The sequence below is a fragment of the Scyliorhinus torazame genome, chromosome 11 (assembly GCF_047496885.1).
Source record: "Scyliorhinus torazame isolate Kashiwa2021f chromosome 11, sScyTor2.1, whole genome shotgun sequence".
Taxonomy (NCBI): domain Eukaryota; kingdom Metazoa; phylum Chordata; class Chondrichthyes; order Carcharhiniformes; family Scyliorhinidae; genus Scyliorhinus; species Scyliorhinus torazame.
Window position 1 is genome coordinate 113,296,182 of NC_092717.1, and position 17,945 is coordinate 113,314,126.

Sequence of the window (17,945 nt, forward strand, 5' to 3'; positions counted from 1 at the left end):
TAGCCCTTGGAGTTCCACTTTCCACAGCCTATCCCGACCTGAATCTGATCATTCTTTGATTCAACAAGTAGCAAAACCAAAATGCTGCAGAATCATATATATTTTTCACATCAGCTATCCTCCAGCTTTGAAAAATAGACTTACAGAAATAGCATTTAGAAGAAATAGGGATGGTGGCATAATGGTTATGTTACTGCACTCGTAATCCAGAAGCCTGGGCTAAAGCTTTGAAGAGTTCCACCAGGGCAGCCTAAGGAATTCAATTAATTAATAAACCTGAAATTTGAAAAGCTACACTCATTAATAAAGATCATGAAACTATGGATTGTTGTAAAAACTCATTCAGCAATCTAACATTCATCCTGTCCACTTGTGACTCCAGACCCATACCAATGTGATTGATTTTTTAACTGCCCTCTGAAATGGCCTAGCAAGTCACTCATTTGTAGTGGTTCACCACCACCTGCTCATGGGCAATAAATTTGGGCTTTTCCAGGAATGTTCACGTGCCAAGAATGAATTTGAAAAACAAATATAAAAAATACATAGTTATTTCGCTTGACTTAATTCAGGAAGCTTCTTTAGCTGCAAGTAACAAACACATCTCACACATTTAATACATAATACATAAATTTAAATGAAGGTGGACACCATTTTATGGAACAAATGACATGAAACTTACTGTTGACTTAATGATGGATGTGATACTAGTTTCTGAATGAATTCATTCAATCCTGCTCTTCTTTGCTTAATAAATGCTGTTAAGAAAAGAATACAAGTTGAAAGAAGTTTTATCCTCACACTTCTGATCGAATATGGATAAGCACTACATAACTCGTGCTATTAATTAGAAAACTACAATGCATTTTCCAAGTAATGAGATTCCCTCAATTACAATATGCCCAGACAGAGATTACAGGATACCAGCTGCTGAGACAGCAACACACAAAATGTGGAACTGAACTTGAGGAGCACATATGGCTTCAATAACTTTATTTATAATAATAATAATAGTTATTGGTGTCACAAGTAAGCTTATTAACACTGCAATGAAGTTACTGTGAAAATCACCTAGTCGCCACACTCCGGTGCCTGTTTGGGTACACAGATGGAGAATTCAGAATGTCCAAATCACCTAACAGCACGTCTTTTGGGACTTGTGGGAGGCGGAGCACCCGAAGGAAACCCACGCAGACACGGGGAGAACGTGCAGACTCTGCACAACAGTGACCCAAGCCGGGAATCAAACCCGGGTCCCTGGCGTTGTGAAGCAACAGTGCTGACTACTGTGCTACCGTGCCGTTTAAGATGCAAATTTACCATTCTAACTCTACATACAAAAGCGGTGCATGTGGCTGTTATAGAACTTCGAATAGCAAGGAAAACTATACTAAATGCAGACATGAAGGGTGTTGTTCGTCATTCGTTTAGTTCCCACATATTGGAGTTTTACACGTGGAGGCTGAAGTACAAAGAATAAAACCACACCAAAATTAAGCAAACTGAAGGCACATATAGACTGATGTGGAGGCAATAGTGCTCAAGTAGGGACCCACAGAGTACTCTTTTTATTTTAGTATTTTTCACTAGTACCATTTAGGCCTGCTGAAAGGACAATAGGAAGAAGCCATGCAATTTCTACACTTGACTTTTGAACTTCAAAAAAAGTTGGATCCTGGACATGGTCAGACGCAAGATTCCTTCCTTAATATTACAGAACACAACATTTGCATTGGAAATACAACAAAGCATATAGATTATAGTGAAATGAAGGGCTGGCATCAGCTGTCATTTGCTTCACAGTGCCTTTATATTTAAAATGGTCATTGCACATCCTAACAGTTGAGATACTCTCAGGGACCAGGATTCAAATACACAGAGGCAGCAGGCGAATTCACCCTCATAAGGCAGCACGGTAGCATAGTGGTTAGCACAGTTGTTTCACAGCTTCAGGGTCCCAGGTTCGATTCACAGCTTGGGTCACTGTCTGTGCAGAGTCTGCATGTTCTCCCCGTGTCTGCGTGGGTTTCCTCCGGGTGCTCCGGTTTCCTCCGACAGTTCAAAGATGTGCAGGTTAGGTGGATTGGCCACACTAAATTGCCCTTAGTGTCCAAAAACGTTAGGTGGGGTTACTGGGCTAGGGTGGAGGTGTGGCTTGGGTGCTCTTTCCAAGAGCTGGTGCAGACTCGATGGGCCGAATGGCCTTCCTCTGCACTGTAAATTCTATGATTCTATGATTTTTTTGCGGAAATTTAGAGTACCCAATTATTATTTTTTTCCAATTAAGAGGCAATTTAGCATGGCCAATCCACCCAACCTGTATATCTTTGGGTTGTGGGGATGAAACCCACGCAGACATGGGGAGAATGTACAAACTCCACATGGACAGTGACCCAGGGCAGGGATTCGAACCCGGGTCCTCAGCGCTGTAGTCCGTGTGCTATCCACTGCGCCACCGTGCTGCCCTTGATTCTATGATTCTAAGTGATTGTCTCCCTGGATACTGAGAAAGCTTTTGATCAAGTAGAGGTACTTTATGGAGGTGCTTGAACGGTTTGGGTTAGGGTTCACCTCGTGGGTGAAACTTCTGTACAGCGCTCCCTTGGCGAGCGCACGGACAAACACCACCAGCTCTGAATATTTCTGGCTGCACAGAGGGACGAATGTCCGTTGTCCCCACTGCTGTTCGCACTGGCAATTGAGCCACTGGGCCATCGCTCTTAGAACAGTGAAGGGGTGGACAGGCATTCAGAGAGGAGGCAGGGAGCACAGAGTTTCACTCTATATGGAAACCTGCTGCTCTACGTGCCAAACCTCCTGGTCAGCATGGGCAGGACCTCTTGAGGGAGTTCGGAGCCTTCTTCGGTTACAAACGTAACCAGAGCAAGACAGAAATCTTCCCGATGAACCAGAGTGGGAGGAAGAGCTGGAGACACTCAAACTGGCCCAAAACAAGTTCAAGTACCTGGGGAACAAGAAAGCCCACAACTAGATGCGGCTCCATAAGTGGAATTTGTCCAGCCTAGTGGAGGAGTTGAAGAGGGACTTGCATAGATGGTACTCACTCCCACTCTCCCTGGCGGGAAGAGTGCAGACAATAAAAATGAAAATGTCTATTCAGATCACTCCCAATCTTCATCCCCAAATCCTTCTTTACCAGGGTTGATAAACTGATTATGGCCTTTGTCTGAGCAGGAGATAGGATACGAAAAACCATCCTAAAAAGAGGACGACACATGGGATGCTTGGCTCTGCCGAACCTCCCATTCTACCACTGGGTAGCGAACACAGAGGGTGGTTGGGAGAGCGGGAGGCAGAATGGGTGCAGATGGAGGAGGCCTCTTGTGCAGGGATATCCCTCAGGGCGCTGGCTATGGCCTCACTCCCAGCACTCCACCCAACGAAGTACTCGAGGAGCCCGGTGGTAGGAGCCACATGGAGGACCTGGAACCAGCTCAGACACCATTTCAAACTCAGTGGCATGTCTCCTGCGGTCCCCATCTACAGGAACAGTAAATTTATTACGGCAAAACGTGGGGAGGAGACGGAGGCGTACTGACGGTGGGGGACATGTACATAGACAGGAGAGTAACGACCCAGGAGGAAGCAAACACAGAAGCCCCACCTCCCAAAAGGCACCTAGCTTTGGTACTTGCAGGTGAGATTTCCTCCGCAAGGAGACCACGACGTTCCCCACATATCCGGACACACCTTACTGGGCAGACTACTCGCACCGGACTTGCTAGGGGGAAGTAAATGTGGTGACATAGCCGGATGTTAGAAGAGGTAAGAACCCCACTTGACGCGATGCCAGAAAAATGGGGAGAGGAGCTGGGCATGGAAATAAGGGGAGGACTCTGGATCGAAGCTCTGCACAGGATCAACTCCCCCTCCTCATGCGCAGGGCTGAGCCCAACGCTGTTAAAGCTGGCACACAGGGTGCAGCTAACAAAGTCACACATGAGCGGGCTCTTCCTGGAGATGGAGGATAAGTGCGAGTGATGTCAGTGGGGTCCAGCCAACCACACCCACATGATCTGGTCCTGCCCCAAAACTCGTTGGGTTCTGGATTGCATGCTTCGAGGCCTTGCCCAGAGTGGTAAAGATGGAGCCATTCTCCTCAGCGGCCGTCCTCGGGTATCAGAGCATCCAGGGCTCCTTCTGGGGAGTGGGGCTGATGCCCTGGCCTTTGCCCCCCTGATTTCCTGTCAGAGACTTCCGCTTGGATTAAAGTCGGCAGCACCACCCAGACTTCAGTCTGTCTCGCCGACCTAGCGGGGTTCCTAAAGACAAAGAAAATAAAATTTGCAGTTATGGGATCAGATGAACGATTCCACCATACGTGGAAACAATTCACCAGCCTCTTCGAAGACCTGATCGTGACCAGCAACTAGGGGGAGGAGGGAAACAACCAGAGAAAGGGAATGGGGGGGGGGGGGGGGGGTAGTTTATCATGAAAAATTTCTCAATAAAAATATGTATATTTTAAAATAATTCCCAAATCTCACTTGGGATACTTGCACCACAACAGACAGGAGACTTCTTCCCAGGAGCCTGGGATGGATTCAAGCACACTATAGGTCACTCTGTAGTCCAGTACACAAGATATTAGATTTCTGAACCTTCAGGAATCTAGTCCAATGAATTTTTAACATGTAAATTATAAAACATATACAAAGTTAGTGGCTAAAATAAAAGCAAAATACCCACCAGGTACGCGGTACATACTCATGCGACTCGGCCAACATACGCTGCAGGAAAGGATGTCCCGAAGCGTGGTACATTGGCGAGACCATGCAGACGCTGCGACAACGAATGAACGGACATTGCGCAACAATCACCAGGCAGGAATGTTCCCTCCCAGTCGTGGAACACTTCAGCAGTCAAAAGCATTCAGTCTCTGATCTCCAGGTAAGTGTTCTCCAAGGCGGCCTTCAGGATGCGCGACAATGCAGAATCGCCGAGCAGAAACTTATAGCCAAGTTCCGCACACGAGTGGGGCCTCAACCGGGACCTGGGATTCATGTCGCATTACATTCATCCCCCACCATCTGGCCTGCGAAATCCTACCAACTGTCCTGGCTTGACACAATTGACACCTCTTTAACCTGGGATTACCCCATCCCTGGATCTGTAAAGATTTAATCACCTGCTAATGCTCGCATTCTAAGCATTGTCTGGCATCTTTGAATTTGTCTATATGTATGTTTCTGGAACATACCTCTTCATTCACCTGAGGTAGGAGCAGCGCTCCGAAAGCTAGTGACATCGAAACAAACCTGTTGGACTTTAACCTGGTGTTGTAAGACTTCTTACAGTAAGATGGAAAGCAGAGAGTACTCAGTCCCCTTTAATCCTTCTACCAACTACATTAAACATTTGTCCTTTGTTATTGATGTCTTTACTAACGAAAATGGGTCCTCCAATCCATCTATCTGAGCCCCACATAATTTATACACTTCAATTAAATCTCCTCAGCCTCCTCGTTCTAAAGAGGAGTAGCGAGAGAATTTGAGTATAAGAATAGAGATATTTTACTGCAATTGGATAGAACATTGGTGAGGCCACACCTGGAGTATTGTGTGCAGTTTTGGTGTCCTTATCTGAGGAAGGGTGCTCTGGCTATGGACGGAGTGCAGCTAAAGTTTACCAGGCGGATTCCTGGGATTGCGGGACTGTCATATGAGGAGAGACTAAATCGGTTAGGATTAGATTCATTGGTGTTTAGAAGAGTGATAGGGGATCTCATAGAAATTTACAAAATTATAACAGGATTGGACAGGGTAGATTCAGAAAGAATCAGAAAGGTGGTGGGGGGAAACCAGAACTCGGGGTCGTAATAATAATAATCACTTATTGTCACAAGTAGGCTTCAATTAAGTTACTGTGAAAAGCCCCTAGTCGCCACATTCCGGCACCTGTTCGGGGAGGTCGATACGGGAATTGAACCCGCGCTGCTGGCCTTGTTCTGAGTCAGCTATTTAGCCCACTATTACAAGCCAGCTATTTAGCCCACTGTGCTAAACCAGCCCCGGGTCATAGTTTGAGGATATTGGGTAAACCTTATAGGACTGAGGTGAGGAGAAATTTCTTCACCCAGAGAGTGGTGAATCTGTGAAATCCGCTACCGCAAAAAGTAGTTGAGGCCAAAACGTTGTGCAATTTCAAGGAGGAATTAGATATAGCTCTTGGGGCTAAAGGGATATGGGGGAGGGGGGTTGGAGGCAAGAACTTGATGATCAGCCATGATCATAATGAATGGCAGGGCAGGCTCGAAGGGATGAATAGTCTCCTCCTGCTTCTATTTTCTGTTTCGATTAAAACAACCCAGCCAGGACAGTGTTTCCTCATTGCTAAAATTCTTCAAACCTGGCAACAACTTCACCAATCTATTTGATACCACCTCTATAATGTGGCGAACAAACTTGTAAACAGTATTCTAACTGTGACCTAACTTAATGTTTAATACAATTCTAGCAATACCTCCTAATTGTTGAATTCTATATCTTGGCTAGTAAAGGAATGTATTCTGTATGGCCTTCTTGAGCACCTTATCTACTTGATCTGCTACCTTCGGGGATCTGTTAACATGCATTCCAGGCCCCACTGTTCCCTACACCACACCACAGTACCTGTCATTTATCGTGTATTCCTTGTGTTGTGTGTCCTCCCCAGGTGCATTACCTAATTTCTCTGGATTAAATTCTATTTTCCACTTTTCTGCCCACCAGCCCATTGATATCCTCATGCAATCTACAGTTTTTTGGGGTCTTATCAACCACACAGCCATTTTTTTTGTATCATCTGTAAACTTCTGCATTATGCCGCCTACATTTACAATAGATACCACAAAAAGCAAGGGACCTAGCTTTGAGCCCTGTGGAACCTTGCTAGAATAATCATTAAACATAAGTTGACCGTTACAGCTTGCTTCCTGCTGGGAGCCTATTTTGGTTTCAATTTACCATTTTCCCTTGGAGCCCATGCATTACATTTCCAACTGTCTGCCACTGAGGACTGTGTCAATAGCTTCAGTAAGATCCACATAGACTTCATCAAATGTGCAACTATAGTCTATTCCCCTCATTACTGCCTTTAAAAAATTAGTCTTAACTAATCCATTCTGACGTTTCTTACATTGGAATCACTATGGTTCTGCATACAAATCACTGTGCCTCAAAATAGTACATCGTCATGGTAGAATTAGAGATAAGATACCATTCTAGTTACAGGAGGCTGAGCAGTTAGATTTGTTTTCAAGTTGTGCGACGGGATGCAAAGTCCTTCCTGTTAAGTCAAAATATATACTCATTGAAAAATAAAACTATTGGTTCATGCATTGTAATCATTATGATTTTAAATCATATTACATAATTAGAATAGGTGAGCTAAAAGCTAATACTAATTCTAATACTATTGTTATCTTTGCAATTAACTTCCATAGTGCATTCTTCATGGCAATGCTTTGACCAAGAGTCCACTTGCCAGTCAATCAGCACCCTTTCCTCAAGCAGTTGTTCACTTTAAAATTCCCTTTGAAATTTGCTATTCTTGCCCTTACCCTGATGAGTGCAAGGTGAAAAGCTTCAACAGCATGTCGAGTTTTTAGCAATACTATCTTTAAAGAGTAGCTAAAATTATGCAGACAAAGAATCAACTTGTATCTCCAAATGTTCTATTCAAATCTATCCACAAATGAAAATTGATTTTACTATTATTAAAACCATACATTAGTTTCAGAAGGATTTAACACCTTCCTGATTGAAATCAAAAGTGAGAAACCATCACTTTTCAACCTTTATGTACCCACGCTATGCTGTATTCCCACCAATGGGGCAATGAGCTTATTTAACTTATTCTGGAGACTACATTGTCATTGACTACTTGTACTTCAATAGTTGTCTCATATTTTTATTCCTTTTCAGTTAGGAAGTGCCTTGCATCTACTCAGCATCTTATCTCAAACTGAATACATTCCTTTACTAGCCAAGATATAGAATTTAACAATTAGGAGGTTATGCTAGAATTGTATTAAACATTAAGTTAGGTCACAGTTAGAGTACTGTTTACAAGTTTGTTCGCCACATTATAGAGGTGGTATTGAATAGATTGATGAAGTTGTTGCCAGGTTTGGAGAATTTGCTGAAACATTGGCTGGGAATTTTCTAGAAGCAACTATTGCTGGGCCCCTGTTATTTCTCAGCAAGTATGTTGCTGCAATCCCAGCAAAGTTATGGTGAGGAAGCAGGAGAAGCTTCAAGCTAGTACTAGCCAAGCATGGTCCATTATCGAGGTCAATTAGATAGGGGCAATAAACGCTGGTGTGCCAACGATGCTTGCATCCCATGAACAAGTGAAAAGCATATAAAAAGATTTGTCCCTTAAAGGCGGAGATAGGGGAAACTATCACGGGGAATGAGGAAATGTCAGAGATGCCGGACAAATATTTTGTGCCTGCCTTCACAACAGAAGACACAAATCATATACCAGAAACAGAGGGCAAGACAGAGGCTGATAAGAGTAAAGAACTTTAATTATCAACAGAGAAATGGTACTGAAGAAATATACCAACAGAAAAGTGGTATTGAAGGAAGTTGAAGGACGAAAAATTCACTAATCCTTAGGACTTGCGATGGCCTATATCCTAGCATTCTAAAAGAGGCAGCTGCAGAGATAGTGATCATGATTTCTCTAGATACTAGAACACAACTGGCAGATTAAAGTTAGCAAATGTAACATCGGCATTCAAAAAAGTAGAGAGAAAGAATATAAGGAATTAGAGGTCAGTTGGCCTGACAGCATCATCAGGAAACTGTTGGAATCAATTATTAAATAAGGCTTAACAATGTACTTGAAAAATAAAACTGTGATCAGACAAGGTTTTGTTAAAGGGGATCCTGTTTGACAAACACTCAATTTTTGAAGATGTAATTAGTATGATAGATAAGAGAGATCCAGTAGTTGCAGTATACTTGATTTCCAAAAGATGCCACACAAGAGCTCATGGAGGTAGGAGTAATATATTAGCAAAATGCGGGATTGGGTAATGGACATAAAGCAGGGAGTAGAGATTAACAGGGTATTTTCAAATTGGCAGTGAAGAGCAGCAAGGATCAGTGCTGGGCCTCAGCTATTTACAATGTGTATAATGATTTAGTCAGAAGGAAACGAGTGTAAAATTATGACAATATGAAGCTAGATGGAACATAAGATGTGTGGAGGGCACAAAAAAGGTGCAAAGAGAACTAGACAGATTAAGTGAGTGGGCAAAGTGGAGGATAATATGAGGTTATTCATGTTGGTAGTAAGAATAGAAAAGCAGAATTTAAAAAAAAAAGACATGGAACTTCTAAAAGTTAACAGCAGAAAGTTAGCATGTAGGTACAGCAAGCAACGAGGATGTCACATTACGTTGGCCTTTATTGAAATGGTATCGAAAAGAATAAGGACGTTTTTCTAGAATTGTATACGGCTTTGGAGAACAAGCCTTCAGTAATGTACAGTTTTGGTCTCCATATCTACAGGAGTCTACAGTTGCTCGAGATGGTACAGTGAAGGTTCACTAAATTGGTTCCTGGGAGGAGATGATTGTCCTATAATGAGGAGCTGAGTAAATTGTGCCTGCATTCTCTGGAGTTTCCGAGTACGAGGGGTGATCTAATTGAAACATAAATAATTCTGAATGATCTTGACAAAGTAGACAGTCTCAGGATGAGGGGCTATTCATTTAGGACCGAGATGAGGAGGGTTTTCTTCACTCTTAAAAAGTGAATCTTCGTAATTCTCGACCTCAGAAAGTTGTGAATGTTCTATTGTTCAATGTATTAAGGTCAAGATACACAGATTTTTGATCTTTCAGGGAATCAAGAGATATGGGGTGCAGGCAGGAAAGTGCATTTGAAGCTGAAGAGCAGCCATGATGGTATTCAATGGTAGAGCAGATTCAAGAGCACGTGTGGCCTACACAGGCTCCTATTTCTTATGTTCTTAAAACTTTTAAGAAGAGGTTCAAGAAATTCTGTTGTGGAATCTCTTCCACAAGTCATATTCATTACTTAGAATGACACATTTAGATTTATTTTACATAAAAGTATTTCTGCAGGAGAAAAAGAAAATATTCAAAGTGTAGCCCAACTGAACAATATTGCTCATTTTAAATCTTTAATAAGATTACCTGGATCAAAATTGTCGCCAAATATCCTTTTAGCAGGAATCTTCAGGGGATATTGAGGGTACTGCTTCTTTAGCTAACACAGACAGGAAAGGAAGCTGAATCAGTATTTGTTTTACAAGAACATATTTATTAAATATATTTCTGCTGCAAAGAATTTACAATATCGAGCCATGGGAGTGTGTTTCTGGACCACATAATAATGTGGATGTCATGACTTTCTTTTGTCTGTGGTTTGACACAGGGTTATGATGTTTAGTAGCTTGCCCAACCTTTGGTGCCACTGTTAAAAGTATTCTCCACGTAGAAGTCATCTGATTATATAACTTTCAAGATCAGCAGACAATGGTTTTGAAATTTCTGGTCACATTATATCTATTATATCTATAATACATTGTGAAATGCAAGTGTGACTGCTGGAATACATATCAATTTAGGCCCAACTGTTCCTGCCTCTAGGATCCAATACATCACCCACCAGAATTCAGTTGATAGCTTTTAGCTGTATTGGCGTCACTCTCAAGAACTTTCTAAATCCCTTGACTTTGTTACTTCCTGGCTACCTTAAAAAAACAACTTACCCAGAAACTTCCCTTCACTTGACTTTACACCAACTCTCTAGAATCCTCAAATGCTCAGTCCATCTTTTATCATATGAAGCATGAAGTGTCTAATTAGGATTTCAGCTCAATGATTAATTGCTCTTTCATAAGGAAAGTTTGCAGATTGAAGTTTGTTAAAAAAACATGCCTTTGTCATACGATACCTTAATAGTGATATTTACTCTTGGTTCCATTAGAGATGGCTCCTGTGCAATCCACTACTGGTTTGATTGGTTTCGTAGCTTCAGTCTGTTCCTGACTACAGGTTGCATACACACATATCTGTGCATGATCATTCACAAAAGATGCCAATAGTCACAGCAGAGCCTGGCGTTAAATCATCTTGGAATGCCCTTGCCATTGGACCATGGCCCTGCTCTGCTGAGACCGTGTGGGAATTGGTGTGTAACAACCACCTCACACTAAAGAAAATCATGCACAAGCATCTCCAATCAAAATGAAGCTTAGGGTCTGGAATGTAAGAACCCTCTTGGACAATCCCAGCATTGATAGGCCTAAACACCACACTGCCAATATCCAGAGGTCCCCAGCATCACAGATGCCCGTCTTCAGCCAATTCGATTTACCCCACGTGATAGCAAGAAATGGTTGAAGACACTGACGATATTCCGGCAATAGTAATGAAGACTTGTGCTCCAAGACTTACCATGACCCTAGCCAAGCTGTTTCAGTATTGCTACAACACTGGCATCTACCTGGCAAACTGGAAAAGGGCCCAGGTGTGTTTTATACACAAAAAGGACAACTCCAACCCCGCCAATTACTGCCCCATCAATCTACTCTTATTCATTGGTAAAGTGATGAAAAGGGTCATCAACAGTGCTGTCAAGTGGCACTTACTTAGCAATAACCATGTTCAGTTTGGATTCCTCCAAGGTCACTCAGCGCCGGACTTCATTTCAGCCTTGGTTCAAACATCGACAAAAGAACTGAACTCGAGGTGAGTAGACTGTGACTGACCTTAACAGCAAGGCAGCATTTGGTCGAGTACAGCATCAAGGAGCCCTAACAAAACTGGAGTCAATGGGAATCAGGGGGGAACTCTCCACTGGTTAGAGTCATACCAAGAACAAAGGAAGGTGATTGTGGTGGTTGGACGTCAGTCATATCAGTCCTGGGATATCACTGCACGAGTCCCTCAGTGTAGAGTCCCATGCCCAACCATCTTCAGCTGCTTCATCAATGATCTTCCTTCCAACATAATGTCAGATATGGGAATGTTCACTGATGATTGCAAAATGTTCAGCAGCAGTTGAGACTCCTCAGACATTGAAGCAGTCCACATGCAAATGCAGCAACACCTGGACAATATCCAGGCTTGGGCTGACAAGTTACATTCGCGCCACACAAGTGCAAGGCAATGATCATCTCCAATAAGAGACAAACAAACCATTGCCCCAAGACATTCAATGGCATTACCAACACGGTGTCCCCCACTATCAACACCATGGGGATTACCACTGACCAGAAACTGAACTGGACTGGTCATATATAAATACAAGAGCAGGTCAGAGGCTAGGAATCCTGTGGTGAGTTTGCAGACTTTGCATCCAGGGGACAAGGGGTTCTTGTTCTTTTCCCATGTGCATATCTGTTCCAGAATTAATGTCTTATTGGGTGGGTCCCTTCTACCTAATAATAATAATCTTTATTGTCACAAGTAGGCTTGCATTACAATGAAGTTACTGTGAAAAGCCCCTAGTCGCCACATTCCGACACCTATTCGGGTACACAGAGGGAGAATTCAGAATGTCCAAATTATCCAACAGCACGTCTTTCAGGACTAGTGGGAGGAAACCGGAGCATCTGGAGGAAATCCACGCAGTCACGGAGAGAACGTGCAGACTCACCTTGGATGTGGAGAGCAGAATACTTGGCAATTGTAATCTCAGACCATGCTCCATATTTCGTGGACTAGTCCGCGCCCACCATGGAGTCTGGATCTAGCACTGTTGGCAGACAGGGGGTTTTGTGAGCGCATGTCCACGCCCATCGAGGAGTATACTAGCTTCAATAGGAACGACTCTGTCTCTCCTTCCACACTGTAGGAAGCCCTTAAGCCGGTTGTAAAGGGGGAGGTAATCTAGAGGACACATTTAGATAGGACGGAGCGGCAGCCACTGGTGGATGCGACCTTGAGATGGATCGCCGATATATGTCTGACCCTACCTCAGAGTTGCTTGCAAACAGGAAGAAACTGTAAATGCAGTTTAATCTCTTGTCCACAGGAAGGCGCTGAGCCAGCTTCAGCACTCAGGTGTTTTTTTTTAATGAGTATTTCGTTTTGGGGGGGGTGGCCAGCAGTCTTTTAACGCACCAGCTGAGGTGGCAGGCGGTTTCCAGAGAGATTATACAAATGAAAAACTCAAGCGGTAGATTTGCTTTCGTCCCGAGTGAAGTTAATGCGGTTTTTGAGGCTAGTTACAGGAACCTTATAGATCAGAGCTTTGACCATGTAGCCGTTCTTAAGATGGGTTGTCTTTTCTGGTGGTGTAGAGCACGAGAACAAGAGAGACAGACGACCACACAGAGACAAAGGGAGTTGGGGTCCCATTGAGTCTGGAGGAAGTAATGAAAGGCATTGGATTGATGCAACCAGGGAAGATCCCTGGTGATGATGGGTTCCCCATTGAATTTTACTAGTAGTTTGCGAGCCAGTTAACACCATTGATAGTGGACATAATTAACGATTCCTTGTCAAGGGGTTCCTTGCCCCTTACGCTCTCACAAGCCCCTATATCTCTTATGTTGAAAAAGAACGAAAACCTCACGGAGTGTGGTTCATATAGACGCATTTCTCTCTTGAACGTTGATGCCAAATTACTAGCTAAGGTATTGGCGTGGATTGGAGCCATGTGCCCCTGAGGTGATAGCGGACAACCAGATAAACACCCGTTTATTGCGTTGATATTGTGTTTGTTATAAATGGAACAGATTTTTTTTTCTAAATATATATTTTTTTAAATGAGCTAGTCCGGCCCCTTAGTGACTGCTCCTGTGGAACATGAGAGCCTCATGACTACCCAATACCACTGCAATCAGCACCTACGCTCCTACACTTAATTCAGGAGGAATTCTACACCAACCTTTAGCAATCCTTAGTCTGAGTCCCAGTAGGTGACAAATTGATCCTTCTCAGAGATTTCATTGCCACAGTCAGGAAAGGTGCAAATCTCTACAAGTGTGATAGCAAGGAAGGAGAAGGGAAAGCAAACTCTAACTCCTCATTGTCATAGTCAACACCCTGTTCTGCCAGCTGGATAAGCACAAGACCTCAAGGCAACATCCATGGTTCAAACACTGGCACTGGTTCGACTACATCATCATTCAAGCAAGGGACTGCAGAGATGCCCGCATAACCCGGCCCATGACAGGTACTGTCGGCTGCTAGCCTTATCACTGACTTATCTGCTCTACTATCTCCATTAGCCTGTCCCCCAAACAATGGAGGCAACAGAAGCAATGCTGCAAGAAAATTAATGGCCAAAAGGATCCCACCAACAAAGCCCTTCTCAATCAGTGCCTCACTGACAACCTCTGAACCTCCAGTTACTAAGAGCTAAAGTGAGCCCACAGTGCTTGGTTGATCCTAAAGTCTACCTCCAAAGAGGTCCTTGGTCTCTTTACCAGGAAACATCGCGACTGCTTTGACAAAAATAACCAAGTGATACAGGACCTAATTGAGCATACATGCAAAGATTTGATTGACTGGAAACTTAACCACAGCTCAAAAGAAAAGCAGCAGTTTTACAGTTGGTTGAAGGCAGCGGTACAGCATTATTTTTGGTGGGTAGAAAGAGCGCGAGACATCGAACAGCTCATCGACACCGTTGATAAGCGCAATTTCTTCAGCACAGTCAAGACGATGTATGGGCCCCAAGGACTCAAAGGACCCACTCCGCTGAGTGTCAAAGTATGGTGATGAGCTCATGAAGGACAGGGAGGCAGTCAGTGTTCGCTGGAGAGAATAGTTTGAAGAATTCCTCAACTGAGACTCGTCTTCGACTCGTAGCTCCTCAGCTCCATTCTACAATATCCCATCTGGCTCGGTCTTGATGCTACCCTAGTCATTAGTAAATTTGAAAAATCCGTTTGACAACTGAAAAATAAGAAAAGTCCCTTGTAGCCACCTGGGATGGCCACTTCCCGATTACAAAATGGACACTTTGCAAAGATTGCAGGGAAAATGGACAATACTGAGAAAACAAGCAGGTTCAGGGTTTGTCTGTTGATTGGAGCCGCAGCTCCCAGACAAGACCAAAACTGTAGGCCCATTAGCATACTAATGGCCCATCTCCGGGAACAAAAGAGTAACATTTGAGTAACCGATACTAAGGCAGACACCCCGGCGCCAGAGGAGACCAAAACAAAGCAGGCCAACGGCCACCTAGGACACGCCCAGCCATCAGGACACCCACCCCTTTATTGGATGACATCAATATGAATGATCAAGAAACGGACCAATTGATTGGGGCCAAGTTCAAGGCCCGCCCAAAAGCGCGCGAAGCCCCTTTGGGTATAAGAAGGAGCCCCCAAGAGAGAATCGTTCTCTTGGACCTGACTCTCACCGAGGAGAGACCTGTCCACCAGCTGCACCAGAAGCAAGTAAGTCCAAGGTCAACACTCGCTACCAGACAGATAACCTTAGCTGTTCCCCTGTACCAGTTCCAGCCCAGCAGCCTCAGAACCGAACAACGGCCATTGTTCCTCTGACTGAGTGGACGCCTGAAGCTAAGTAGTGATAGTTTAGTCTGTAGAGTTTCGTGCATGAGTATATTTAACTGTGTGTGTAAATAAATAAGCACTGACTTTGAACTAATTAACTGGTGTATCGAGTCTTTGATCAGTATTTGGTTTCGAACCTTGTGGCGGTATCGAAAGATACCTGGTGACTCTAGAGCAAACGTGATTAGAATTAAGGAAGGCGACCATATTGACAGTCATATTCAGAGCCAACCAAAGAGAGCAACACCCTGAAGGTGGAATCCCTGCTGAATTTCCAAAATAAAGTAGAGATATAAACCTCATAATTGTAACATAGGGGTATTACAAGATCATTATACGTTGGAATCTTCTCTAAATTTAGGATAAATGAATTGGGGGGGGGGGGGGGGGGGGGGAGTCATGTGATCTGTTCTGAATCTGATTGACAGTAAGCCTGGGTGGTTTGATTGTTTCAAAGGAAAGCTTAGATTATTTCACTGAAAAAGTGCAAGGTATTTATATTTGGAAAGTTATATTTGGTAGCAGTCACTGGTATACCAAGAGTAGACTTTTGAGTGTCACAAAGTCCCAGAAAGCTGTTAGTATCAGGTTGCAAATAGCTGCGCTGTAAAACAGCCAATTTACATCAATGACAAAAGGGAGCTGGGATCAACGATAGCTAATTAGCAATTCCACTAAACACGAAGCTAACATGTTTCATTGCCATGGGGAAAAAAGGACTTCGGAAGCTATTTTTTAAATTTACTATGGGGTGCAATTTAACCAGAAAAAAAATGTATGTCCACTTTTGGGCGGCAGGTGTTCTTGGCAGCTGAGAAACATATCGCTATTCAACAGCACTGTGCCAATTTTCTATGGCCTCGATGAGTTGTTCTCCACTGAGACCACACCCGAGCCAAGCAGGAAAGTCTCCTCACAGATCAGGGTGTCATTTTGTCTGGTTGCCCTATTCTCGCCACCGACGTCCCCCTCCCCGGTTTGGGGGGGGGGGGGGGGTGTCGAAAGGTGGAGGTGGAGTAGCACAGTGGTTAGCACTGTTGCTCACAGCGCCAGGTCCCGGGTTTGATTCCCGCTTGGGTCACCGTCTGTGCAGAGTCTGCATGTTCTACCTGTGTTTGCGTGGGCTTCCTCTGGGTGCTCCGGTTTCCTCCCACAAGTCCCGAAATACACGATTGTTAGGTGAATTGGACATTCTGAATTCTCCCTTAGTGTACCTGAACAGGCGCCGTAGTGTGGCGACCAGGGATTTTCACAGTAACTTCATTGCAGTGTTAATGTAAGCCTACTTGTGACAATAATAAAGATTATTATTAATTATTAAATCGCCCCTCCGCCTGGTAAGGCGCGCATGGCCCGATCAGCAACCAAGGAGCCCTTTCCCTGACCACCCAGGGGCCTCTAATGGTCTGGGAGACCTGCCCAGGTGCCATTATGACCGATCCACATTTGTGGAAACCAGGACGAAACGGTACCCTGGCATAGTCTCCCAGGAGCGTCTATTTGGTCCTGGGCACTGGGAGAATTCCACAAATGCATATTTAAATGAGCCTAATGAGGACAAGATCCAGATTGCGACATCTCAGGAGACTCTGTTAAATCTGGTAAGGCGTTTCGAGTGCCGCAAATCTCGCGGGAGGACTTGGCGAGATTCAACGGCCTCCCCCGACACCAAGTCGGACGCGATGAGACCATTAAATCGTGCCCCAGATTATAGGCTTTTTTTACAAATCAACGCATAAAAGTACAAATCAATGAATAAAAGTAAAATCACTAGAGTCCCAGATGACCATAGGCTGCTTTCCCCTTGGGGGTGGGGGTGGGGGTGGGGAAGAGAAGAGAGCTGACTGGTGGTGTTTTAATCTGAGGATCATCGTACCTCAGGTGAGGGGCAAGGTAGAAAAGGCAGGGCTTTCATGAATAATTTCAGCCGGTATGGGAATTGAACCCACACTGTTGGTTTTGCATCACAAACTAGCTGTCCAGCCAACTGAGCTAAACCTCCAATCCCCAGCCCCGCATCATAAACTGACAGCAGTTGGCTTGTTGTGATCTGCAGTCATCTGAGAGGCAAAAATAGAAGACTGAGTCCACCAGTCCTGTATCAGGAGCAGAAGAAATTGCCGATTATACTGTTCATCAAGCAGAATGTGCGTGGGCACATGTGCTCAGATTGACGAGACATTTAAAGGAGGCTGGAAGATTAGCCTAGTCTGGGCTAGAGGGAAGTCACCTCATAGTGGAAGGTCAATTCTGGGATCAGAAGTTACCCAGCCGGGAAATTAAAAATGCAGCAAGCTATCAGGAGCTGAGAATAACTTTCGACTGGTTCCTGGAGGAAACTATCCACTGAAGAGACAGTGCAATGTATAACCGTAGGAGATTTTCGGTTGTGCTAAAAGTTAAATAAGGAATTGCTTCTTTGTAGT

At 44.0% G+C, this 17,945-nt stretch overlaps 1 protein-coding gene across 7 annotated transcripts in view; it reads right to left on the reverse strand.

The window, feature by feature from the left end:
- sgk3 (serum/glucocorticoid regulated kinase family member 3) overlaps positions 1 to 17,945 on the reverse strand; it is a 212,814-nt gene that overhangs the window by 80,202 nt on the left and 114,667 nt on the right. For 6 of the 7 annotated variants that reach the window (XM_072467636.1, XM_072467639.1, XM_072467640.1 and 3 more), the window contains exons 4-5: positions 10,175 to 10,247; positions 683 to 758 (exon numbers count right to left, since the gene is read on the reverse strand). In XM_072467636.1, the coding sequence (XP_072323737.1) occupies positions 683 to 758; positions 10,175 to 10,247 (149 nt within the window). The remainder of the gene's footprint in view (positions 1 to 682; positions 759 to 10,174; positions 10,248 to 17,945) is intronic. The other variant, XM_072467641.1, reaches the window with a different exon arrangement.